At 35.6% G+C, this 27,739-nt stretch overlaps 1 protein-coding gene across 1 annotated transcript in view; it reads left to right on the plus strand.

Annotated features, from left to right (window-relative positions):
- The window catches only part of DOK6 (docking protein 6), a 253,368-nt gene that overhangs the window by 125,409 nt on the left and 100,220 nt on the right, over window positions 1-27,739 (plus strand). The window contains exon 4 of the mRNA XM_066184309.1: window positions 21,153-21,272. Within this exon, the coding sequence (XP_066040406.1) occupies window positions 21,153-21,272 (120 nt within the window). The remainder of the gene's footprint in view (window positions 1-21,152; window positions 21,273-27,739) is intronic.

The following is a 27,739-nucleotide window of genomic DNA, read 5'->3' on the forward strand; positions in this document are numbered from 1 at the left end:
CATAAGGGGAAAAATCACAGAGTAAACTTAAAACTGCCACTGTTAAATAAATGCAGACACCCCCAGGATACTGATATTTTTCTGTGTTCTCTTCAGTACAATGCCCCACTCTGTATAGAAGTAGATGAATTGAAGGGGTTTCGTCTTTCCAGCCATTTGTGAACTGCAGCTCTAGAGTCATTTCAACCAAGAAACATCTTCATTGTTAAAACTTTCACTATTCAAGTCCTGAGGAAAACAGAATTAGGTTATTGCGAAGTGTCTATCGGTTACTCTATTTGAAACTTCTGGTTTAGAGGTTTATCCATTCTTGTGGTTGTTTTGGCACAATTCACCATTTTTATTTCTTGAATGTCTTGCTTCAGTGATGGTTACCTTGATAAAACTCATAAATACACCTGCAGTATAAACAGGCTTTTTCTTCTGTATTTTTGTGTTTCAGCTTCTTTTGAATGCAGTCAAGCTGTGATAACCAAGTTTTGTCACAGCTCTCCAAAAAAAGTTTTACTTTGTTGAAATTGGAGGTCTATTGGTGCCAGTGTGGGTTTCTTCTAGGTTCATAAATATTTTTATTTTTAAATATGTTTTTACCATTTGCTGGTGTTGCTTACAACAATAACAATAACAACAACAACAAACACCACAATGGTGGCATCTTTCAAAAAGGCCCAAGTTCATTTCATGTTTGTACTGAAAAAGCTTTTGGGCTTTTTCTACTTTGATAGTTTTCACAAGCAAAATCACTATGTGCTGAAAGAGTTTGACAGATATCAGTGGAGTATTAGATGTGATCCATATTACTGTATCCTTTGACAGTTAAGAAGCCTGGAGGTTTTGCATTAAAATTACTGTAAAACTTTGAGATGAAGCATCAGTGCTCATACTTACTATCATGACTAACAATACAAATGAATATATAAGCTTTAAAAATAAAGCTGAAAAAACATTAATATTGATATTTAAAAATAACCAGTTTGAAGTTCCCACTTTTGCCATTATTTTTGTGATATTGAAGCTCCAGGATCATGGAGGTGGTGAAAGTGTAGAACAACTTCCTAAGTACTGTTTGAGCCCTGGAAAGAAGAATACAAAGACCACATTTTGGATACAGAAAAATAAACCTAAGTAGTTGAAACTATTCTGAAACATGGTGTATTTCACTGTTAAGGTGTCAGGGATTTTTATATGAAAATTTATGACCCTAGATTTTCTATTTTCTGGTTTTGTTTATGTAGAGAGAGAAAGGAACCTGCTCTCTCCATAAAGCATATGGCTCATTGGAGATCAGATGCATGCTCTCACTTCCATATGTAACACATCTGAGATCTAAAAAAGAGTGAAAAGACAGGCATTATATGAAGTTAAATACGTTTCTCTTGTTTCTTACATTCTCCCTTTTTAATCACAATTTTTGAAACACTAGCCACTTTCAGGGCAAAGTTCAGTCTGGGTTATGATAATGTTAAAATTTACTTAGAACGCATATTCTTTTGTTCTGGACAAATAATTTTCTTTTCATTAATAATGACTTTTAGGGGTTTGTTTGTTTGTTTGCTTGTTTGTTTGTTTGTTTGTTTTCTTTTCTGACTATAACATATATAAAGTAGAAGTATTTTGATTCTGCCTCTCATTGCTCTTGGTTGCCTGTTGATCATCATTTTTCTTGGTTATCTGACTGAACTACAGTGTTACAATTTTCTGACACATACTGGTAATATGTATTCCTGGCAAATGGATTGAATGTAGAAAACTATGCTCCATCTTCAGGACATAGCTGTTGATGGAACGTGTTCTACACTGTTGCTTTCCATCCTTTTCAGTCACTTCTAGGTTTTTAATTGACTGCAGACTTGGTTCTAAAATTATTTAGCATTTAAAAGATATTTTGGGTAGACAAACTCATGTTTTTATTTTTTTTAATAGAATGCTAAATTTGAAAACAGTGGACACGAAAAATGGTCACCATCTTTTCAGCACTTCTTCCAGGCAGGTCCGTGGTCTAAGAACACTGCTTCATTCTCAGTTTATAGGGAAAATGTGGGACAGGAAGGAAATAAGGTTAACTTCCAGCAGGAGCATGCACAGGTGCTGTGGCAAAATAAGTAGGAAAGCTGTAACATTTCTAAATGCAAGAAAGGTAAATATGCTCTGAGACTGCAATATGGGAAACCCTAAAGTTCAGACTTTGAAAGTTAAAACCTTTGGAGGCTGAAATTTGTTTTCATTCCTTAAATTTTGATTATGTAGTTGTGCAAATTGCAGAGGTGATAAGGATTCAGTTGCCCTTGCTGTTCACATGCTGTGAACTTGTCTGGAGACTCTTTAATAATGTCTAACACAGTGGATCTAGATAGGTGCTCTCCATGATATTTGGAAAGTCATGATAGTCCAGTCAAGTCCCAGGTGACTGGAGGAGAAAAGAAACATTGTATCCATCTTTCAAAAAGGTAGAAATTACCCTGGCTACTAACTGCTGAGCACCCAAGCTATTCTATGACCCTAAATAGAGCAGTACTATTCTTTTGCCCTGGACAAATGTATTGAATTGTAGACACTATAAGTACTTTCCTTATCACAGTTTTACTTGAAGATATTGAAATTTATGTGAAATATCAAGTGCTCCCATAGGAACAAAAGCCAAAGAAGATAGCTAAGATAATGATGAATTATCTGTTTTAGAATGCATGTACAACTTCTTGAGTTTAAAAGATTAGGAAAAAAAAAATCTTCCTGCCTGCAGAAACTGAACAAATTTAGAAGACAAAGAGAAGAGATCAAGAAAATTTCAGCTTTATCTGGTAGATGGTGCAAGGTCAGCACCATCTTGAATTGTGAATTTAGATTGACTAGGAGAAGTATATGGCTCTCAAAGCCTCTGCCCCAGAAGTTCAACATAGTTGAAGTTCAATATGCCTTTCCAAGTAAGCATGGAGTGGAGGTTGGTAAGTGATGCTGAAGTCCAGGATTTCAGGCATGTGAAGTTACGAAATTGTTTGTTGGATTTTAATAGAAAGTGTCTTAGTTGCCCACTTGTTGGTTTGGATTTTGGTACGGGGAGGGGGGGTGCATTTTGTAAGCTGTTAAAAATCAATGAACACTTTAGTATCTGAAAGGCCTATGTTTTATACTAGAACAAAGCATGTGTTAATGAGATGGCAGAAGCCCATAAAAATGCAGAACTAACAACATGGTCTAACGTTTGGCTAAAAAATATTTTTAAAAAAGAGGTTTTTCTTAGCCTCTGGCTGTTTACCTTAAACTGAAATCTGAAATTACTAGTATGTTGTGCATCTCTGTATGGCAGGATTTCTTTCTGATCTCATTTTGAGATTCATAGTGGTTTTGATAAAAGTGCTGTGCCATAAATAGCTTCTAGTCCTATGAAATAAAGATATGGAGATTATTTTGTATAATTCATGCCATAAATTAAGTTAAAATATTTTTTACTCATATTGTAAGTGTGAAAGTCCAAATGTTCTTCCTCTCTTGTAAACACATTTTATTAGAAGGTAAAGCAATACGACACAACCTATTTTAACATACCTTCATGCTATCTACACCTGATTTTTAAAACTTTTGGCCTGCTCTATGCTGCCAAAAGGCATTCACATGGAATTATTAAGGGATTACAGAAAACAGTCAGAGAATTTTGTTGAGTTTTGTGCATAAAATTTCCTTATATTCTGAGTTGTAATTGGTAGTTTGCAGATGAAGGACTGGGATAGCTTCATTAACTGGATGACGAATGTGTCAAAGTCTGGGAAAAAATCTCAGGCAGAGGACTTTTCTCTATATTAAACATTGACTATAGATATATATGTGGATATAGAGTCTATTTTTATTAAAATATTCATGTACAGAGTTGTAGTATGGAGTCACACCATGAAACAACACATTGTGCTTGAAAAGAATGAAGCTTACAAGCAAACTTTTTGTCTTCATTTTAAAATTACCTTTTAAACATCCATGTTACTAAACACTCTGATGTTTGTAGAACAGACCACAATAAGTATTTGTTTCTGTACACTAAGCAAGGTAACTTCTTACTTTCTTTCCACAACATAAAAGGCTATGGGATTTTCTAAAAGACATTTTGCCATCATCATTGTACTTAAGGTTGCTATTTCCACATGCTGTTCAGGTTTTTAGTTATCTTACCCTGATTTTATTAGGCTGATCATAGAAGTGAATTCTTAGCAAACACCACATTTGAACTTCCAGGGATGGTGATTCCACCATTTCCCTGGGTAGCCTATTCCACTGCTTGACCACCATTTCAGTGAAGAAATTTTTCCTAATATCTAATCTAAACCTCCTCTGGTGCAATTTGAGGCCATTTCCTGGTAGACTGTGTCTTGCCCCTTTAGGATTTTTTTTAAACATAATTAAAAGAAACAAAAGTATATCGAGCGTTCTTTATCAGGTTGAAAAGAAAATGGCATTGTACATGTAGCTGAAGCTAGAACAAAAGCCTGTCTTTTCCATCTTGGTTAGTCTGTTCCATTATGCATGTAACATTCTTTAATTGAGAAATTTTTTATAAGGGCCTCTGCTGTGGCAGGTACTTGAGGAAAAAAGTGAATGAGGCTTTTAAGGTATTTTAAGGTATTTTAAGTAGTTTTTTTGTGGTGTTTCTGTTTTCGTTTTTGGGGTTTTTTTAAATGTTTGTTTGTTTTTTAAAGCCAGAGAGAAATGGATTCCATTTCTTTCCTAGCCTGATACTTTCTAGTACCCAGCATTACTAAAGTAACAGTGTATGTTTGTATGCCTTCAAATCTATAACTTCCTGTGTTCTAAAGACTGCAATTTAAAAATAGATTTTTAAAATGTTCTTGTAGAAGGGAAATTCAAACAAGATGTTTTCCTCCAAAATTCAGGCGAGACTAAAAAGCTTTATCATCAGAGTAGTTATTCTTCCCCAGTCTTTAGGATGCTGACCCCCATCAACATGATACAACTGCACCAGATGCTGAAGTTGTGGATTCTCCAGCAGCCTGCCAGGCAGACAGGCAGTGAGATGGGTAGTTTTCTGACAGTGCTTTTAGGTCTTGATGCATCTGGATTTACTCAGAAAAATCTCAGCCAGCTCCAAGAACAGCACATTTTAGAGCAAATCATCACTTGTCTTGAGACTTATCCCTTAAAACTGTGCAGAAACGTTACCACCTTGTTAAGGTGTGTCATCTGCAAAGGGTTGTAGTTTTTATTGCCTGATGATAAGAGTCAATAAAGAATTATTTTTTGGTTATGTCTTCATGTCCAGATATAACCAGTCTTGGCTGCAAGCCAGCTCTTGTCTGCAAATACTGCAGCTTTAGGTTAGGAAAGCATCATGTCTTTGCCAATTCCTCATGCTTCTCATCTGGTTTGCAGTAATCAATATAAAAACATGATTGTCTGCTCTTACTGGGAAACATGCTGACAGACCTGCAAAAGAGACAGGGCATGTTCAGTGGCAATATCCAGGCAGTATTGTTAGGTAAAAGAAATCTGCACTACCTGTTTCCAACATTCATATCTAGAACATAGAGAATATGTGGTTATGTTGTAGTGGCTGAGAGGTGCCCCCTAAGCTGCTCTCTCACTTCCACTACTCAGCAGGACAGGAGGAGAAGACACAATAAAAAGTTAATGAGTCAAGGTAAGTACGGGGAGTTGTTCGTGAAGTACCAAAACAGGCAAAAGAGACATGAGCTGACTAGCAACAGACTGGGATAGTGAGAAGAAAAAAAAAAAAAAAAAAAAAAAAAAAAAAAAAAAAAAAATATATATATATATATATATATATATATTTGAAAATACCTTTCCTCCACCTCTTCCTTCACAGGCTCATCTTCAGACCTAGCTCTTCCCCTGAGCAGCACAAGGGGATGGAGAATGAAGGTTGCTTCCAACTCATAATTTTTTGTCTCTGTTGCTCCTTCCTCATGTTTTTTCCCTGCTCCAGCATGAGATCTTTCCCTTTGTATACAGTCCTTCACAAACCTGCTCCTGCATGGGTTTCTCTCCATGGGCTGCAGCTGCTGCCAGGAGCCTGCTCCTGCACAGGCTCTACACGAGTTCACCACAGGCTGCAGCTTCCTTAGTGCATGTGCTCCTGCTCTAACATGGGATCATCCATAGGCTGAGGGTGGATCTCTGCCCCGCGGTGGTCCTCCATGGACTGCAGGGGCACAAACTGCATCACCATGGTCTTCACCTCAGACTGCAGGGGTCAGCTCTGGCACCTGGAACACATTCTCCCACTCCTTTCACACTGGTGTCTGCAGGGCTGTTTCTCTCATGTTTTCCTTCCTGTCATATATTACCATACCTTAAATGTCTTTGCACAGAGGCACTACCAACACTGCTGATGGGCTCAGCTTTTGCTGGAAGCAAGTCTGCCTTGGAGCTGGCTGGAATGTCTCTGTTCAACATTAGGGCAGCTTCTGGTGTTTTCTTACAGAAATGCCTCACTCCCAAGACCTTGCCATGTAAACTGAATACATATATTAAGAAAATATTTGTGTATCAAAGGAATTGTTAGCAAGTTTAAGATAATTGTATGTGCCTCTGTATCAATTTCTCTCTCTCTCTCTCTCTCTCTCTCTCTCTCTCTCTCTCTCTCTCTCCCTTTCTCCCTTTCTCCCTTCCTCCCCTCCCTCCCTCCCTCCCTCCTTCCCTCCTTCCCTCCCTTCCCCCTTCCCCCTTCCCCCTTCCCCTTTCCTTCCTTCCTTTCCTTTTCCTTTCCTTCCTTTCCTTTCCCTTTCCTTCTTTCCTTTCCTTTCCTTTCCTTTCCTTCCTTTCCTTTCCTTTCCTTTCCTTTCCCTTTCCTTTCCTTTCCTTTCCTTTCCTTTCCTTTCCTTTCCTTTCTTTCCTTTCCTTTCCTTTTCCTTTCCTTTCCTCTTCCTTTCCTTTCCTTTCCTTTCCTTACCTTTCCTTTCCTTTCCTTTCCTTTCCTTTCCTTTCCTTTCCTTTCCTTCCTTTCCCTTTCCTTTCCTTTCCTTCCATCTTGTTTTTTTCATTATTAGGACTAGCAGTACTGAGGCTCTCAGGTTTTTTGTATATCTGTTTACTTAGGTTACCACTCACTCAAACTCCTAATCCTTTCAGTCTTCTCTTTTGGAAAGTATTGGTATGGGACATTACTGACTTGGTACTAATACACCAGTGGAAACATAAATAGGTGGTGAAATTCTAGACTGTTTTCTTTTTTCCACTTTAAAAATTTCTCTAAAGATAATAGAAGATACAATTATTTAACTCATACCTATTGTTTTTTAGGTATATTTCTTCTTCCTTTCCCTTCAGGATTAATGTAAAACCCGATTTGACATCCACAAGTTTGCTAACACTGGAGTGAAATTCAGGTATCAGCTGAGATAAAAAGGCTCTGATCATCTACATGGAATATAGGTCACATCTCTGGGATTTGTGAATATGTATTACCTCATAAAATTAGATGATTTCTCCAGTTTCTGACCTCTCCTGAGAACAGAATACGTTTAGTGACAGCACAAAAATCATGACATTAATTTATAGATTGAATTGGAGTATTGACAAATGATGTATGGTTGGCTGAGCCTGGGGAGAGCTCAATGAAGAACATGATAATTTACTGCTCCTAACCTAAAACACACAATCTATTTTTCATTCTCTGTCACTATTCAGCTTGCATTACATTTGGCTACTTATGTTGTGTAAGTTATATAGGACTCTTGGCAGGTTAACTCTTTCAGGTCTTTTGAAACACTTTTGTCACTGAATGAAAGCAATCTGCAAAGATTAGTGTGTGTAAAAGAGCACAGAAATCTTTGTGAGCTACTAATGTGCACTTGACCATGCATTCAGCATTGGATGTTCTACTTCATGGTCTAGGCATGGAAACCTTAGGAAAAATTGTGCACGTTCAAAAAAATCAAACCAGACCATAGCTAAACAAACTAAAGGTAAGCATTTGGTGTTCACTCTCCATCCATCTTCATAACAATTTGAGAGGTTATCACAAGCTCTAATGGTGTCAGCATTAGCACAGCCCTATGGGCTATTGAACAATCAGAATGGCCACTGCAGTCAGGGTGATCAGTAAAGCTTCTACAATGGCATTTCACTGCTGTCTAGTGTTGAGAACTAAAGCAATTTAAAGACTGAACCATGTGCTGGAGTGCTGCAGCTATGTAGTGATAGGCAAAGACAAGGTTTTATGTGAGGCTTGTAAGATTTTTCTCGAACTGTCCCAATTTTTATACCTGCAGAGCAAAGCTGCTTAATGCATTGTCACAGCCCATTCAGTTTTTTAATCTCTCAACCATTATATAAGGGGAAAACATATTAAACTATGACTTACCTTTAAGAACATAAGTAAATAAATTTCAGGTAGAAATAACTCTGAATTTCAGTAATTCAAGTTGTTTACTTTTCCTGTGTATTTTAAAAGGCTGCCACAGGTATGGTAGATATGCTAATGAATCGCTAGTACATCAATTGCAATTATTTCAGTTACTAACTACTATATTCCCAGACAGCTGAGATTCATTTGTTTACAGTAATTGATGATCCTGGGTGTAAATTCCAAGCAAGGTGGCAATAAATTTCTCAGACAGGAGTTGTCCTTTTCCCTGTTAAATAATTTCAGAATGGTACTTGCTCAGTGACAGTGTGAATTTGACTGTCTCTTTATAAAGTTCTTCTCTGGCCAAACCTCTCAACAGTTTAGCATTTGTTTCCAGTTTTAAGGGAAGAAAAATGAATCCTGTATCTGAGGTTTATATTCTATAAATAAAACATGAAGTCAATATTACATCTGTAACTGATAATTTTGACTGGACCTAGAAATTGAAATAATCAAATCAGAGAATTTGCTGTGGGCATATAAAATAAATATGTCTAATAAATGTAAAATTAAATATAATTTGAATGTGCTAATAGACAAGACTAGATAATTAAGTTAGCCTGTCTAAGAAAGAGAGATGTGTGATAAGTATGTTCCCATAAAAATGAATCCAGTAAGAATGACAAAATATCTTACTGTGTAGCTTCTGCTTTGTATTTTAAACATCAACAATATTACCATGGTAAGTTCGTTTAAATGTTTAAGGAGGTTAGCCTAAACCTTGCTATAGCTCACAATCACCTTGCTGAAAAAAATAAGAAGGGAATTAAATAGACAGCCTGACATTTATCTCGGCTTTTCTCCCTAGCGATAGAAATTAATTAATCCAGGAAGCTCAAAAAGCAAATGTAATTTCAAAATGTTTCTGCTCAGTGACAGTGTGAATCTTTTCCAAGTTTAGTACAACGTCCATGATATCTGTATGATGCAAGAAGCAGTACTCTCAACATATGTCACTGGATATAGCAGCACTCTCCAGCTAATAAACACTGCCCTTGCTGCTGGTAGTCATCAGCAATAAAGTAGAAATCAGCAATATTCAGATATGTATGTCATCTCTACCTTATGTTTGTCTTACAGTGTTTCCAGCGTGTGCTGGGTATAGTTTTCTTCTTGTATGGCATTTCATATTGTCCTGGGTTGTAGTATAGGATGTGCACAAAGTATTCTATCACCATCTTCATGAACTGTTGAATCCAGGTGGGGCAGTGTTTTCCCAGACCCCCTCCCTCTGGGCCATTATCTTCTGTTAATGGCCCATCAAATGCCTTACCCGTGACTCATAGAGAACTCCCTCCGGGAGTTATCTCTGTTTAATGGGCCATCAAGGACTCCCTGCATGACCCATCATCCCACTGTGAGATGCTCTGCCCAGGGGGAGGAAACAAGCATTCTCACCTGGATATAATCTGGGGTTTGGGACAGTACGGGGGGCCCTTACCCACTGAATTCCCAGAAAAACAGAGCTACCAGACCTTGCTACAGGATCACTGCATCAGGAAGACCACCTCATCTGGACTGCTTCCATCACTCTGCTCAGGTAGTATTCTGACTCTGTCAGTGGTCTTTTGTATTATTGCATCTATTTTATTTTACTTTCTTTCCTTTTTTCCTATTAAATTGTATCTCTGACTTAGAGCTTCTCATTTGTTTTGCTTTCAAACCACTACACATATTGACAATCATACTTTTTTTCTTTTTTTTTTTCTTTTTTTCTCGGAAGTGTTTATTATTTGTCTATACAAATATGATTTAGATGAAGATATAGTTTGATATGGTTAAGAACCAGCTGAAAAGAAACTCTAAAAACCATATGTGCCGTTAACGAGTCCTTCAAATGCAATGCCCTGCTGTGCATTTCTTGATGCCTGGATATATCCTTGGGTTCATATCCTATCAATATATGCAATTTTAATTAAAATGTAGACATGGTTTTATTAAGAATATTGTAAGACAGCAATCTAAGTGAAAAGGCCTAGTATCTTAATATCTAAACATTTATTTATAAAATCTATGACCGTAGTAGGAGAAATGTGAGGAGGAAGAAGTTGGAAGGAGAGTTGTATGTTTCTGCATGTGATTGTGTCAATTTACTTTATAGGCAGTTTGTAATTCCATGCCTGCTAAGTTAAGAAAATAGTGGTAGCCCATGAATTATGAGATTTTATGTAATTTTATTGTTTTTAAAGTTGTCACAGCTATAATTTTAATCTCCTTTGTGAATCAAATAGCTGAGAGCATGTGAAAAATTGTATGTATACTGATGAAAGCTATTACAATTTCTAATGGGTATTATGAATGCTTTCTTTAATGGAGGTCATGATGAAAAACTACAGATTTATAACTCTAAGTAGCATATTTGTAAAAAATCTTCATTCAGATTTGTGAGTTTGTACTTATAAGCATTATACATGTATTTGTCTATATAAACCTTGGGCTTCATGAGGGATCAAATCAAGGGAGTAAATGAAGTTGTCATTTTTTTCTGATATAAAAAGAAAATGTTTCCCTCTTTCTAGCTCAGTAAAGCATTACTTCTCCCAAATGTCACTGTCATTTGTATAACAAGTTTTTTTTCAATCATGCTTCAATCTATTATGTTGCAATACTAGTTTTGGGCATGGAAACTGATTCCTTAATTATATATATTACCATGTGTCTATGCAAAGGCATATATTAGGTTTTATTGTGAAAATGAAAATAATAATAATTGTCTGTCTACTCTTATACAATTCCAGAAAAAAAAAATTAAAGACAGAATTATGTGTATAGTTGCTCTTTATTATTTGTTTATCATTATGATTCATTTTAACACTGTGATCCAGGAAAAAAGACCTAATGTCATACTTACTTGTTTATGACTAAATTAATAAACCCCTGCTTACCTCACCACAAAATCAAGAGGGGCTTTTTTTTTTTTTTTTTAAAGGCAGTGGAACTTAGGAGGAGGTCACTCCAAGCAGAAGGAAAAGCAACATTTAAGTCAGCCATTTTCCGGTATAAAATAATTAATGCAGAAAATAGGAAAAGCATATGGCACCATAAGAATTGTACTTCTGCCCATTAGTTGAATGTCCTGATGGTGCTGAATAACTCCTTTTTAAATGACAGTGATCAATTTTCTCATCCCTACTGTTAAAACTCATTTCTCTGCAGAATTTGTTTTCTAGATTGCTTTCTCCACTAAAAGGTATTAGCCATGGACTTGTATTTAGTCTAAGTCATGAGAAATCGGGATCTTTTGCCTCGAGTCTCAGTAAGGAACACAAGTCTTTGCCAGTGTATGACTCCAACTCCTCCAAAACGGAAAGGATATCCTTCCCCTCCCCTCTGGTTCTGTGTGTTCCTAAAATTCATTTCACAAAGAAGCTGTTAGTGGGCAATTGATCACCAGTGTGCATTAATTGCAGCTACATCTTCTATAGATAACTGCTTCTCACTGTAATCAGCCCCTCTGATTTATAGACCTAAATCTGAACCTTTTGCTGCAGTTCTTGCTTTATATAGTCCAAAATATTAAATTTAAACATTCTTTATACTTTAATGGTGAGCTGTTTAAAGATGAAAGATTTGAAATAAAACAATCTTTCATCAGTAGTTCTTCAGTTAACATGCCTTAAACCATTTTGGCAGAGCTCTTGAAGTTTTCAATGATTTAATCTTGGTATGTTCTGTAAGATTGCATCCATCAAGATTTATTTTCTTGGAGGAAAATGACACATAATTCAAGATGGATCTATTTACTCTTTTCCTGGTTCATAAAAGGACATAATTCTACTGTTATGAGTCTTAGAAGTCTACTGAATTAAAAAAAAGAAAAAATGTCATATTAACTTAATAAAAGTATGGATTAAGACTTTCAGTTTCAAGCAACTATATCTTCTCAGGTGTCTCTTACTTATTGATCATGATGCAGAGATCTCAGAGATCTCAAATTTCATATTTTAGATACATTTTTTTAGAAGCCTGTTATTTACAGGAAGTTTTTTATGATTGGAAAGCATCTATTTTCATAGACATTCAAAGAATGTCTTTTCATAAAATATTTTCTAATTTAAATGATGTTTATGTGTATCAAATGTAAAAATCCATTTCATACTGGGAATAAAAGATACAAGTTTAAAATGAGAGTAAGAAATTGATAATGAAAAAGTAATCCCCTTTGGGTTTAAATTCTGTAGATGGGAAATTTCAGAAAGGCTTTTTCTAATTATATTTCCTTTGATACTAACTCTAGACTATGAACTTTTAAGATTTATTTCTTTATGGTAGCACCACATTAAAAACCCCCAAGAATAAAGTGGAAGACACAGAGTCATTTCGAGCTAATACTTTGTTCTGCCTCAGAGTAAAGTTTTATGCAACTGAGAATCTAGTAGAGCACATACTGCATTATGATCTTACAGATGATTTCAGGCAGATGTTCTCTGTAATTGCTCTGGATGAGTTTCTTTACACTTCCAGTGCCATAAAAACCTTCTTAAGTCTCATAGTACCAAGGACTCACATCTTCAAAACAAGAGTTTTAGAGATTGGGGGGTAAATTTGCATTTATTGGACAATGGAAACGCAGAAAGAAAAAATGTATTCTTTCAGGAGGTTTGTTATTATGAAAGTCATGTATAATACCATGCAGGAAAAATTTCCTAGCCTCTTTACATCAGAAGAGGGCAACAATAACACTACCCTCTGCCAAAATTGCATAACTTTTAATAAATCTTAAGTATTCATAGCTTGAAGTCTTGCTTTAATTAGGCATGTTTAGCCAAAGAACAGAAGGGAGATTGCAAAAACATCCGAGTGTGTTAGTTACTGCCTGCTCCTACTGATTCAATACAGAAGATATTCAGATGGCTCAGGTGAAAGTAATTTGTTCAAAGGCATAAGGGAAATGAAGCACTTACTGTGGCAATAGTATGCAGCTTTTCTTCTTGAAATCAGTCATTTTCACCCTGATTTTGTGAAGGAAACTAATACTTTTAAAATTATTTATCTTATCTAACAATATTTCTCATCTTTGGGTGGCAAGGTTTTCAATATTTCAAAGATAAAATTGAATATTTAACATATTGAAAAAGTACAGTGAAATGAAGCCTAGAATTTGTACCAGTTTATTTGGGTATTGGATTCTCTTACAAGACCATAACTTAAACACTTGAAAATGGAAGGAGGCATACTTTACATTTGCACAGAAGGTATTAAATTTCCCATGCATTTAAAAGGCAGCACTATAACTTTTCCAAGAGGAATAAAACTGTTGTGGGAGTAGACTAAATCTGAAATACTACCAATTTTTAAGATAGAAAAATGCTATTGCTGACTGCCAGTCATGGGGTGGCAGCAAAAGTTGATGTGATAGCATCCTCTGTGTGTTATATTCCCAGTGACAGACCTTTCTTGGACTCTTGACTGATGGTGTTTATGCCATTCCCACTACAGACACTCTGCCTGAGGTTATTTTACTTTCATGCCATTGCAATTTAACAGTAATAACAGTTGAAACAGGTATGAATTGACAGTCCTGGGGGACTGTATAATTCCCACGTCAGATTCTTGTTACTGGCCCATTAGTTTCAGGCAAAATGTAAATGTTTCTTCTATATTTAGGCAGGTTTTCATAATTCCATCTTTGCACTTTAAAGAAAGTTTGAATTGAGAGTGCAGTTTTGCCAGGCACATTTTTGGGTAATGATATCAGCTCACTGTTGATCTGTGGGACATACTAAGACTTGATAAACATTTGTGGTATAATGAGCTGCTAGTCCCCAGCACAAAGTAGAATTCATAATTTTTAAGAATACCAAAAATCTACCCTTAAGAACTAAATTATCCACTAAATCACATTTTCTTCCTGGAATGGTGTTGTCCATTTCTGTAGGACTAATCACAGACTAAGGTGATATACACTTATTTTTAATAGCAGAAATTGCCATTTTCATAAAGAAAAAAAAGAAGACAAATGTCCTATAGTTACATTAGTAGTAGTATCGAGCAAAGGAAATTACTTCCTGGTAGGCTATTCATTTGCCCATACACTCTTCATTCTTCAAGCAAGTAGTCTGAGTTCTTTTTCTGTATGAAAACTACATTCTCAAGCAGCATTGCATATGGGGAACTTTGCTTCTTGCTGCTTTAATGGACAGGAGTTTAATGGGCAGTAACATCAAGATGATAAACCCTTTTAAATACTTTTCTTGCCTTCAAAATGATTGACTTAACATTGTACATGTTTATATTATAGACAGGACAATAGACAGACTAGTAGCTGAGTGCTGGTTATTCAAGCTGAAACTTCTTATATGACCTGCAGAAACAAATGGGGTATTTTTGTGAAAATGTCAGCTTTGATATATCTCAATAAATACAGACATACACAGCTAACACAGGTACATAATTAGATTATCAGAACCCCATTCTTGATAAATCTAGCATTTCCAGATAAGCGAGGCAGAAATAACAGTTTTAAAAGCTAATAAATGTCCTTTGGTAATTATTGCAATTAACTGTACTGCCCTTATGCCAACTCAAATTTAAAATAGCAAATAATTGGAAAATGAAAGTTTCTTTTTGCATATGTTTTGTATAATACTTTGATCATATCTTCCGTCACTTCAAAAAAAAAAAAAGTGCATTAGCAAAATATACCAACGGATAAAGTTACAGACTATGTGTTCATATTCTGTAATTTTCATTTATCTTGATATCTGCATTATTCAGTATTTGTTTAAGGAAAAAAAATAATGCTCAAATGAAAGGCATGTCAAATAAAATGTATGTCTTTAAAATGATCATATAGTCAAAAATATGCATGAATTTTAATAGTTGGTATTAGTTCAACAGTAAGGGTGTTATCGTATTAAAAAGTGGAAATGACAAGTTTTTGAGGAACTTGACTCACCAACAGTATTTTCAAGTAATATTTTCAGGTTTCCTTTAGTACATTTTTCCACTGCTAGAATATAACTTTTTTAGTAAATTAATATGATTGAACAGTATGTGTGATTTTTCATCATGATTTTCCTTTGGTCCAAGGATTTACACTTAAGCAATAGCAGAACACTTTACTCCAGATGAAATATTCAAAAGTCAGCATTCAAGAAAAATACTAGAAAGTTTCCTTAGAAGTAGTATTATTTGAAACACAAGGAAAAATTCAATATATGAGTCCCACATGTCATTAAATACCTTCAAATATAGCTGGTCAATAAAAAATTAATTTTAATCAACAGTTGCTGTCACAGTTGCAGCCAATTATCTCTGTTCCTTTCTACTTGAAAGCAAGTTTTAGTCTACATACAAACTGATTTTCTGTTTTTACAATAAATAGAATGTATGTCCCCTTCATTGCTTCCCAGGTATCACTTAATGAAAATCGGCCAAATTCATGCACAATTTTTCATCAGTAATAAATTAGTATACAAAATAAGCTCTATCCCTCTGTTCCCCTGAGCAAAGATACAAAATAGCCACATTGCTTTTGATTTGTATCTGTGTTGGATTGTGTGATGTGCTCTAGTAAAAGTACACCCAAAGTAACAGAAACATGGTTCGAGAACATATTTTATATATTTATAAAATCAAATTATTTTTAAATCATCAAAGGATGATATATCTCCTGATAAAGGATAGATTTTTTAAGATATTACTGATTATGATAAGAAATTACATGCCTGTAGGCAATAGCATTATTTGCTAGAAAAATAAAAAAGGATTAAGTTGCTTTGTATAGTTTATGTGATGCGGTATAACAGCACATCAACCCTGTGAGAATTCTATAATATTTTTTCTTATTAACTTCTAATTAAGCCTGAGTGATGTTTAGAAAAGATAAACTGGCACTTTTTTCAGTATCATCTTTCTTTCTTGGAGAGAATATCAGGACTAAATCCTACTAATCTGAGCAGGACAGATCTTCCAGTTTCATTCAGGGTAACAATATTTAGTTGGATTTTTGCCTCTTACACACATTATTTAGAAGGAAGAAGAGCTAAGCAATTTGTACAGAAAATATATAAAAATGTTTCAGTAATGAAGAAACTAACATTTCAGATTTATACATTTTGACATCAGGCAAAACACAGAAAAGTGAGGTTTTTTGATTCGGACAAGGACAATGTTTGTTATCCTCCTCTAATATTGTACACATGCTATTTCCAACCTAAATTCTTAACCACATCACTTTATGTGGGTTACATGAGAGTGGGAAGAGGTCTGTCTTTCAGAGGTGTATATAAATTGAGCCCTTTTATTTACAAATTCAATAAACTGCTGCTTATAGTGATGGAATGGATCTCCCAAAATGAAGGGCACTGGACTGAGCAGGAGGGGTGAGCGCTTCAGGGCTTTATCTCAACCTAGAGACATCCAGTTCTGCTGGCTACCTGTGGTGGTGGGAGATGGAATGTTACTGTAGGATAGTGCCATGTGAACACAGAAGGAAAACGTGAAAGAACATAAAGTTATCAGGATTCAGAAGATGTTTGATTAAGTCCATACACAAAATGCTTTCTAAGTTAGGAGTCTGAGAACAATCTCTTCTCTAGCCTTAGAGATCTAGAGAATCTGGAGGTCAGATAGAAGGAGATCTAGAGGATTTCTATGGACAGTGAATTGAAAGGTGTCCATGGACATTTCATTGCCCCTCACCCCCTCTCTGTAGAGAATGTTGAGTATAATGATTTCTTTTAAAGTGTAAGTAGCAGAAGAACACTTTTACTATGACAAATTCCTATCTCTAACACAATTTGACAATATTATTTCATCATTGTTATTAGATCAACAAACCCACATCATCCTGTAGTATCACCTATGTCCAAGACGGTGATACAGCACCACTGTAATCACCTGAGAACTGATGCAGAAATGACAGATAACCTCAGGCAAGACCTAAATTCAGATCAGCTGCAGGAAAACATTGCCAATAGCAAGTTGAATAACAAGTTTACCAATTTGTTCCCAGCAATATTTCTTATGCAATAAGCAGTGCCTATTTAAGGTCTCCCATCTCTTTGCATTTTTTCTCACCTCATGAGATTTGTATTGTAACATTTTATAATTAAATAACAGTAAAGATAAAAAAAGTAAGTATTTTGATTGTATTTATAGCTGTGAAATCATGCTTTACAATTTGTCATTCAGTCCAGGAATTCAGTTATCTTAAAAGGAAAATATATGTTTCAATGACAAGTACCAGTTATGACTAAAACTCTGCATTTACCACAAATAAATCTACATTCATTAAAGAGGACAATTCTGCTGACACTTTTTTATGACTTGATTCCACTGTAATATTTAATCTGTTTCAGGATATGCATTTAATCAAAATAAAGAATTAACTGAGTTATCTCTGTTTTCTGACATGGTACCTGGCATTCTTACAGGTTGCTGCCATGACACATTTATGTACTGTAAATGATAACAAATAATTTTTTTGTATCATAAATAGTATTTAATTTGTTACCCCAAAGCACAAGACATTCTGTAGACATTTTACAAAAAATGGTGAATTGCTTTATTGATGTGCATAGTGAAAGGAGAATCAAGGCTTTGGTTTTGAAAATTAATTCACCTGCTTCTAAATAAAAAAGGTTCCACATGTCCATCAAGGAAAAGGTTGAAGGCAATTCCCTACAAGTAAGCAATAGCTCTCAGAATGCATTAGGCAGGACTAACTCATACACTACCTTCATACCCTTGCCCTTCCAGACACATTTGTAGATAATGTTGATTCTTCTGACAGCAGACACAAATCCTCACAGTTCTGTGGGAAGATATTTCAGTTCTGCATTGAAACTATATTTCCCGTAGCATTAAGTCAATCATTTTTGTAAGATGGAAATTTTGAGTTATACAGCAGTACAATGCATGCTATAGCCTACACTTTCCAAAATATATCCATGATCTTGTAATGCTCACACCAAGATAAGTTTCATCTATATGGCAGTAAGATAATGGTCCAATCTGGGCCTAATCATCAGTGCCTGGCAGCAATAAGGCAGCAACTTAAAATAAACTGCCAGTTGAACACTCTGAAAGGGGTTTCTGGATCCAAACTTTCAAGACCTAGATGTTCCTGTAAAAGAGAGAAGCAAATAGATTGAGAAGATGAAACAAGGACACATAGAAGAAACAGCTTCTTCAGCTTCTTAGAACATTTCATTTGTTTGTTTGTTTCCAAAAGCATCTACTGGAAATTTGGTGTAAGAACAAATATAAGTTGAATTTGTTGCTTTTACATGAGTGCTCTTTTGAATATATATTGATGTTAAGCTGGATTTATGGAATTATGGAATTACCAGTGTGTTGCACTTTCTTCTCAGATATTTGAAATATTAGAAAGGTAAGGTTAGCGTTTGTTTACCATCATCTCATTCTACATTTTCAGTAGAAACCCTTTCAGTCTGGGTACAAGCACAATGAAAAAAAGTAATAAAATGCAGGTTTTGTAAAATACATAAAATGTTATATCCTGGCCACACTCCAGGAAAAATTGCAGGCTTTCTATAGAGCTATGCATTCTCTCAGCATATATATTGTTCTGTGACAGAGTTTAGGCAGAAAAGAAGCAAAAAAAAAGACATGGGAGCACTTTCCTAGATCTACACTGTCGCCTTCGTGCAACCAGCTTTGCCCATTGATTGTCCTGTCCTTATCTATAATTGGAAGCAGATGTTGGGCAACTGAATGGCACCTCAACTCTCTCACCTGTGTGCTCGTGCCCTGCTCCCTCGCCCCATCCACATGCTGCCAGAATAGGACTGTGTGTCTTGGGGTCCAGTTCTGTCATCTATCCCTGGCGTGAAACCCTCCCCACGGGAAAGTGGGATTTATAAGGCATGGCTTCAGTTTGAAAGACCTCACAAGTATCCAAGGAAATGGCAAATGCTGAAAGAGAGGAAGGGAAAATATACAGGAAATTTCTTCATGTATGAGTAGAATAATTTTGGAAGTGGATGTTAAAACAAATTAATTTCGATACTTTTAAAAGCTGTAAATTTTTACTGCTGCTCAGAGATAAACCTATTCTCTCCTTGCTTCCATCAGGGAGGCTGCATCTGTAGCAGTGTTAAAAAACCAGTATGCTCTTACCTCAATATTTTCTTTTCACCTACAAAGCTAAATGTCACCTATATGTTACTGACATAATATTCCGTCTCTTACCACTGGAAGGTTGAGGATGTTATGAGAAGACCAACTTTGGGAATGTGTGTCCTGAGACAAAGACTGCAAAAAAGCAGGAAGGGTTAAGGAACACCACTTTCCTCACAACACTCTGAAGAAGCTCCCCCATATTCTTTTGGCATCAACCATATTTGACTCTCAAAAATCCCAAAATAGGCGCTGTTATTTCAGCTGTTTGTCTGGGAACTTAGTCAGCTGATAGCCAGAATAACTCAGGAATTATATGGATCTGTTCCTGGGTTATTCAACATGTTGAACAAAGGAAGGTATCCAAAGGTTCTTGGAGACCTGGAATTGCATGCCTGTCTCCCTTTCTTGTCCAGCAAAAGTTTCTGTGAGATCTATGTCTAACCAGGAAAGAATTTGAGGACTGTATCAATTAGACTTAGAGGGGTTTTTCTCAGGTAAAGTTTTTCACTAATTCCAATGATTCATCATCACTAAATACTTTAGGTCTTGCATGCAGTATTTTTCTCTCTCCAAGTTTCAGCAGTACATTGGAGAGATTGTCACAAAATTATTTTCCCAGTGTCGTCCCCCCCCCAAAAAAAAAAAAAAAAAAAAAAAAAAGGGACCAAAAAAACTGGCAGTTAAATGTAAACATTTCTAGATTACTGGGGTCACTCACTGTTAAAGATGATCACATAGAGAATGACTGTGACCATGGATGCTCAGCGAGTGCATGGTACTAGCCTTCTGTTCCAGGAACTTTCCTTGAGGTGAAGTCTTTCCTGCAAATAAAAGACAGTCAGGGTGGTTGCATGATTTTCCTTTGTTGTAGTTTCACACTGTATTAACTTCAGCTTGTGATGATGCATGTTTGATCAATGCCAGGGATTTCATGATGTTAGGTTTGGAAAGTGGATAGGATGAAGCTGAAGTTGAATGGGAGGATGTTGTGGTGTGTGTGGGAACTACACCTTGTGGAATCCACATTTTGGTGGACTGGCAGATAAGGAGCTCTCATATTGTGTCAATGGGATGCAATGGAGGACTCAGAAAGGACTGAGAGGTTTTGAATTTCTTATAAATGTTACAACAAATGCCCAAATTGCCCTGAGACCAAAAGAAGGTGAACAGAACTGAAGAAATTAATTATTCAGACTGCCTTGGCAGGCATAGTCTTTTGCTACAGCAGAGAGGGAAGTTTGGCATTTGAAGAGCATTTTATAACTGTTTTTCCTTTGCTCTTAGAAAAATGCTCTAGCACCTTTCGAAAAAGAAATCACCTTAAGAGTTCAGACTTGCCTAAAAAGCAGTAAAGAATATTTCAGCTATTATATATGTATTTTTTCTACATTGCATTTTTTTCTGTCAAGAAAGCGCACTAGAAATATATTGCCTTGGAAATTCATTTTTCCTCTTCTTTGTTAACTCCACATTCTGTCCTCAAATTTGAGGATGGAAGATGCAGTCCTAATAGTGTAACCATTTTTAAAAGTTCATAAATTAAGGCAAAGAAGTTAATGTGGGACTTTATGCTAATAACTCCTGATTCAAGCGTATTGTGTAAAAGTTGTCAGTAAGAAAGCATTGATTTAGCTTCACCTTTTTTTTTTTTAATATCAACATGAATGGATTTTTTTTGCTGTTTCCTCAGAACTAGAGGCAGAGGAGTGGTGCAAACATCTTTGCATGGAATGCCTAGGAGCCAGGCTCAATGATATTAGTCTTGGGGAACCAGATTTGCTTGCTGCTGGAGTCCAGAGAGAACAAAATGGTAAGTAACCTTTTATTTGCTCCTAGATCAGGTCTTAGGTGATGTCCCATGTCATCTTTGCTTGTGCCTGTTGTTGTGAGGATTTTTGCAAGTAGCTGGAAGCACATCATTAGTAACTAAACAGCTGGATATGATTTTGAAGCTCAAGCCTATTTTTTATACAAATAAAGATGATTGAATTTCATGCCAAATAATACATATAGAGTGACTTTGTGTCTTCATCATGTTCAGATTTCCCTGTCATGGGAAATGATGGCCATGACCCTTCTGTTTCTGGAAATTATGGCTTCTGTGCAGAGGAATAAAGCAGCAGCTGTTGTTTTGCAGCCTTTTAAGGACAGCGATGAACATACCAACAGCAATTTGGACTGCAAAACACATATTTGCTTTAAACTCCTACCTGTCTTGAATATTGAAGTCAGGATCATCTAAATGCTGTCAAATATGGGTGAAAAGGGCAGTGACAGATGTTATTCAGCACTAAGCCTGAGTTGTAAGTCTTCATCTAAAGGCTATTTGGATTAGACACATGCACAGGAATAATGCTAGTGGATGGAATAGGCAATAACAAGAGAAAATCTGTGATTACCCTGTCTTTTATTCCTATTAATGAACACGAGGGCAACACAAAATGTGCTCATTTAGTCCTCCCTAAATTACAGCTCTCAATGATTATTACTGTCTTGATGCTTTTATAAGATCCGATAGCTTTCAACAAAGTAATAACACACACTGCCTCAATGGTCATAAAATATCAAGCCAACTATCATTATAAACAAAATTACATAATTAAATTATAGAATGAATGGCACTATATTTATTATATTATTTCTGGGAACCTAATAGCACACAGCATGAAATATATAGAAATCTTTAAGGAATTTTGTTCAAAAAGCAGACATGTTGAAATGGGATTTAAAAGAAGTTCAAATGTTCATAAAGTTGCTTGCCTGCTATGAGACACAGAATTCAATTTGTAGTCTCAAACTACTTAACAAAGGGAGAGCTACTAATGTTGTAGGAAAGTGATAATGATCAGACAGCACTCAAAGCATCCCATCTGCTATATGTTCATAGGCTATAGGTATAAAACTCATCTGCATGCTACTGAAGAGAGAACTGTGTGAACAGGTGGAGGTCTTTCACAAATGTGAAAGGAAATAAACTTTGTCAAAAGCCTGGGTTGTGAACAAAAAAGTAGCTTGAAATTCATCAAGCTCTTTCTGCAGTGAATTCATGTACTCTCCAGCAGCTTTTGGACACAGATGATAAATATTGCACTTTATCATGCTCCTGAAAGAGATCCAGTTACACATGACCTCCAGGAGGCATATATTAGTTCTGTTGTATGAACTAGTCTTGATTCAATTGCCTTAGTCTAGAAATTAATTTCAATGTTACCAACCAGCATATATGAACATAATTAGCATCTTTATTGTTCTAAGTAAATAAATGAAAGGAAACAAAGAGGCAAAGCATGTATTTGTTGTACAAATCACATGAATAATAATGCATGGAGGGTATCATTAGCTGTATTCTTTTAAAACAAGTGACTGAATACATATAATCCAATATTTAACGAGCATGCTCTGCTAAATCATTAGTTACAGTATCTCAAACAAGTAATTCTGATACCTATCCTCATCCTTTCCTCATCCCCTTGATGCACAACTTTGCATTTTAATAAGCATGTTTGAAATTCAAAGTTTTCTTGTTCAGAGGCAAAGCAAATTCAGTTGTGGGTGTCTTATAATCAACTTGGAAGGAGGAAAAAGTGCAGAGATTCTTACTAAATGAAATCTGTATGAAATCTGGCATTTTATTATGTTTATCTGTGCTGTAACAACCTGCGGTTGCACTCAAATTCCTGTAGCAGATTTCTTCAGTTGAGTGGAACCTTGCCTTCAGTTTACCCTGGTTATCTTATTCTGCAAACCTGGCAGTGTCATTCCCCACATGACAGTGTTATTTAAAAGAGGACTAGTTCAAAGGTGGAATCATTTGGTGACTTGGGTGGAATCATTTCAGATTTTTAGTTTGTTTTCTTGCACGTTTTCCCCATATTGCAGCTTTTACACAATGCTACCAAAAATGGTAGCTCAAAAGATACCTCAAAAACTTTGAAAGTCTGCTGAGCTTTTGCTTATATTCTTGTTGGGCTTTTGTTGACCTGAAACTGAAAGGTCAAAGTTAATTTCCAATTGGAAATTCATGAACAGTGGCTTATGTGTATGAAGCATCTAAAATCTTGCTCTTTTTGAAAATGGCAGCTGTGTCACTCTCTGGATAATATTATTTTTTCGTGTTAAATAAAAACTGAATACCAGTGTAGTACCTTTGAATGTCATTTCTTCAAAACATTGCAAGTGTGTTGACTTCACAGAATTCCTCTCGAATTGGTCAATTTATTAATCCTTACTTGAAACAGAGGTGTGAGAATACAGTCTGTAAAATGTGCAACAGAGTCTCATAGTCTCAGCATCTAGTTTCATGCTAGTTCTGTTGCCTGACCCATACAAAGGCTTTCTTTCAGGTTCACTGAACAAAAGATGTCTCTTACTGTTTGAGCAAGACCACAGATTGTAATAAATATTGTAGTGTTAATGGTTTTTCAGTTTTGGACAATTTTTTCACACTTTTAAAGGCTAAAAGGCATTGAATAATGATGTCATACTGTTCATATCTCTATGATATAACAGGTGCTGATACATTAATCCCAAAAGAACAGGTGAACTAAGCATTACTTGTATCCCATTCCACTGAGGTTTTTTCAAATAGTTTCTTTTCACTAAAGATTTTCTGAAATGTGTAAAATTTGGTAAAGATACTTCTTTGGACTAGAAAAACTAGCCTAATAAGGTGTGTTTTTTCATGAGCTGCTTTACCTCTTCCAACGGATAATATTTTTAATATCCAGTGTTCTTCATGTGTTCAACTATTTGCCCATTCTTGTTCTTAAAGGACATTTTAATGATGCATCACGTGCATCAGACAAATAAATTGTCTCCCTCTTGAAAAAAACCCCTACTTTCTGATGTGTAGATTTGTAGGGGTTTTTTTGCTGTATGTGACCACCAAAGCCACTACCCTCCGTTAGCAACATTAGGAATAATTTTCATAATTCTTATTGTATATGCCCTGGGGCCACTAAAATTGCTACATGCTACTTGTATTTTTATACACAAAAACTTACATTTCATAAAATACTTGGTAAAGAAAATATGAGTGTTTTCTATCATTTTTAATACCTCTTTTTATTGTTTCTGAGTCTGTTTATTCCCCCAGTCTTGTTCTTGAGGTTCTTCTGAGATGAGCTTTAGATTTGAGAAGAAAAGAAACCTGATTCTCTGTGGCAGGAATGCAACAACATGGTTTGCAGAAAAATTTGCTCCAAAGGTTGGCAAAACTGCTGTTTGGCGTGCAAAGGCAATACAGTTGCAAGGCAGTTCTGTCACATGACAATAGAAATTTAAGGTACCTGAAAGAGGCATTCATTTTTAGTTCTGGGTTGGTTTGTAAGTACCAGTGACATCTGTTCCACCATAGCTGCGCTGTTGTTTGAGCCTCCAGCCCCAAGCAATTCTGCAGTGCTGACAGCAAAACCAGGCAAACTGTAGAGCTGCTCTGCTTATAGCAGGGAGCTCTGCTACTGTGCCTTTTGGGAAGGATAGAGAAGACTTCTACGCTACTCTTGTGCAAAGCGCGTCAGTAACGGGAAGTTTCTCACTGGATTTCAGCTCCATTATTGCTTTCCAGAAGTATTACCACAAGTCTTGCTTTGTAAACTCTGCTGCAGAAAATGACTTTTTTTTTTTTTTTTTTTTTTTTTTTTTTTTTTTTTTTAATTTAAGGCTCACAACTAAGGGCTGCTTAGCTTGGAATGATGAACAAATTCCAATTAAAGTGAGATGTGAAATGAAGCTTCTGTTGCTCTCCAATCATTTTACATTCTCCCTCCTGCAAATCTAAGTGATTTGTTGGTGTACCTCAGCCCTACAGCAGCAACCTTGTTTCCATTTAAATTTCTTTTCACTCTGAACATGGTCTCTAGTGTTTATGAATTTCCTTTTAGATTATTTGCTAAAGAATTAAAGTACAGTATGAAAGCAGTAGAGGCCTTACTTCATAATCCTATTCAGGTAATTTATTTAGTATAATGGCAGTGAAGCTTTATATGCAATGATAACACTAATAATAATACACATTTATAACTCCATGAAAGAAAATCTGGACTAAGTTGGATCTGATTACACTGTTGACAAGTCTTCTAAGCAATATGCTGTGATTCTTACATGCACATTTCATAATCTTTAGGTTTCTCAAGCTGCTGCTAGATGAAGTTGTGAATGTTTAGTGTTGACTTAATTTGGAAGAATTGGAAGCTTCCTTTACAGATTTCAATGCATTTGGAAGCATTTTCAATACACCCCAAAACATAATGACAAAAAAAATGTTGGTGTTCTTTTTTAATTGTCTTCCCAGGTGATGTCATATCTAGCATTTCTCTATTCTCCCAATGGACAGTGGGTCCATTGTGTTGCTATTTTCATTCTCTATAAAAGAAAGTAATTTGAAAGATGTCATCCAAATGGGCAATAAACAATGACAGACCGTATTTACTGTGAAAAAGAAGTCAGAATATTCAAGACAATATTGCTTAAAAAAGCATTATGTGTAGGCTATTAATAAATTCACTTTTTAGGTACAGGTGCATCTGTTTGGTGAAGACTCTATTCCTATCAGTTTTGAATACTAAATAATAGCACTAAAATAGCGGAATACTTATGCTAAATAATTTTCTTTTAAACTTTACTTGTACTGAACCATTTTCTATTAAACTTTACTTGCCAACCTGATGTAAAACATGAAGAAAATGGGCAAATGTTAAAACGCAAATTTCTAAACTGAAGAAAAGGCCAAATCCATCCTTTGCTGCTATATGTTATTTACACCTAACATTCCTGTGATATCAATGAGAGGCTTTTTAACTATGTGTTTTAAGGCTTTAATTTTTTTTTTAAATTACTCCATTGCAAACCCAACTTTTATTTTCAAAATCTGGAAAAGTTTAAAAGATAATAAATTTTTGCTTTTCCTCCCTGCCTAATATTTAAATTAGTATCTCATAAAATTACTTCCTTTGTAAGGTTTTCCTTCTTTCATAACATTGGTCTTACCTTCATTTTTTATTTAAAAACCTTCCACAGGAGCAGCAGTCTTGCTTCCTGGATTTTAATTGCAAGAAACTCATTAATTCCTGTTAGTAAAAATGTAGCTTTTCATAGTGAACAACGTCCTTGAATCCTCAGAAGAGGATTATGAGGCATTTCTTTGTGCTACTTATTGAGACTACAAACTACAGCCAAAGCATAGAGACTTTGTAATTACATTCACAGAGCTGACTTGTTTTAGGGCATTTTCTAGGATCTGTAGAAACCCTGTAATTTAATACATGAAAGTACTTTGCTTGTTTTTTTATTTATCTTCTGTTATTCTTAATCCTTTTTTATACAATAGGTTTGTATGTTGAGGTGTTTTTTTAAATAAATGAAACACAGACAGCTTTACCCAGAAAAGCTAGGTGTTTGCAGTTTTAATGTTAATCCAGTGAGACTTCAGATTCTTCTCTACCTTACTACTTACCAGTGAAACAATTAGAAGTATTTACCTACCTTTATATTTTTAATGAGATGCTTAGATTTTTAATGGAAGCAAAGCAGAATATTTATAAGGAAAGGAAAAAAAATTGATTCTGAAATTCTGGTTCCTCACTGCATACAGCAGAAGGGAAACATTCTGAGATATGTCTCAAATATATATCCATATATCCCTGAGATCTGGATAAACACAAAATGCTGCACCTTCAAGACTTTAAGGTCTCTTTCCACCTGAAAATTATCCACAGTTGGTCAGCAGCAGAAGTCTCATAGGTGGAGTAATTTCTTTCACATATAAACCGAATATTTGCTTTCAAAGCCTCTACTTATATAAATAAGTGCCACCAACCTGTCTCTTCTATAAGTAATTTTTTACCCATCATTAAAGCTGAAATGAAACCAAGTATCGGGATTGCAAGATTGCAATGTCATCTGGTCGATTTTCCAGCTGGGATGATTCAACCAAAAGAATCCAGTGATAAAATGGCAGAATCAGGATCACTGGGCTCCAGTCATTTTGCTTGCCCAGTACAGCTGGAAGGTTGAGAGCATTCTGGAGTTTCTGCCAAGTCTCTGTCTCAGTCAATATGCTCATTTTCATAAAGTCTCTTATGCTCCTCTGCCCTGGAAAGCATTATTAAATATCGTATCCTTGCCAAAGCCCAAATGCTAAACACCTTTACATGCACTAAGTTTATGATGAAGGATTGCTCTTCTTATCCAAGGAGATGGGAAAGAGCCATCACACTGAGTGGGATAATAAGTGTAGCAATATATCAGCATTTTTTTTCTCATCCTGGCTCCCCCACT

This window comes from Chamaea fasciata, unplaced genomic scaffold (assembly GCF_029207755.1).
Source record: "Chamaea fasciata isolate MVZ Bird 193981 ecotype frontalis unplaced genomic scaffold, bChaFas1.0.hap1 SCAF_1, whole genome shotgun sequence".
Lineage (NCBI taxonomy): Eukaryota > Metazoa > Chordata > Aves > Passeriformes > Sylviidae > Chamaea > Chamaea fasciata.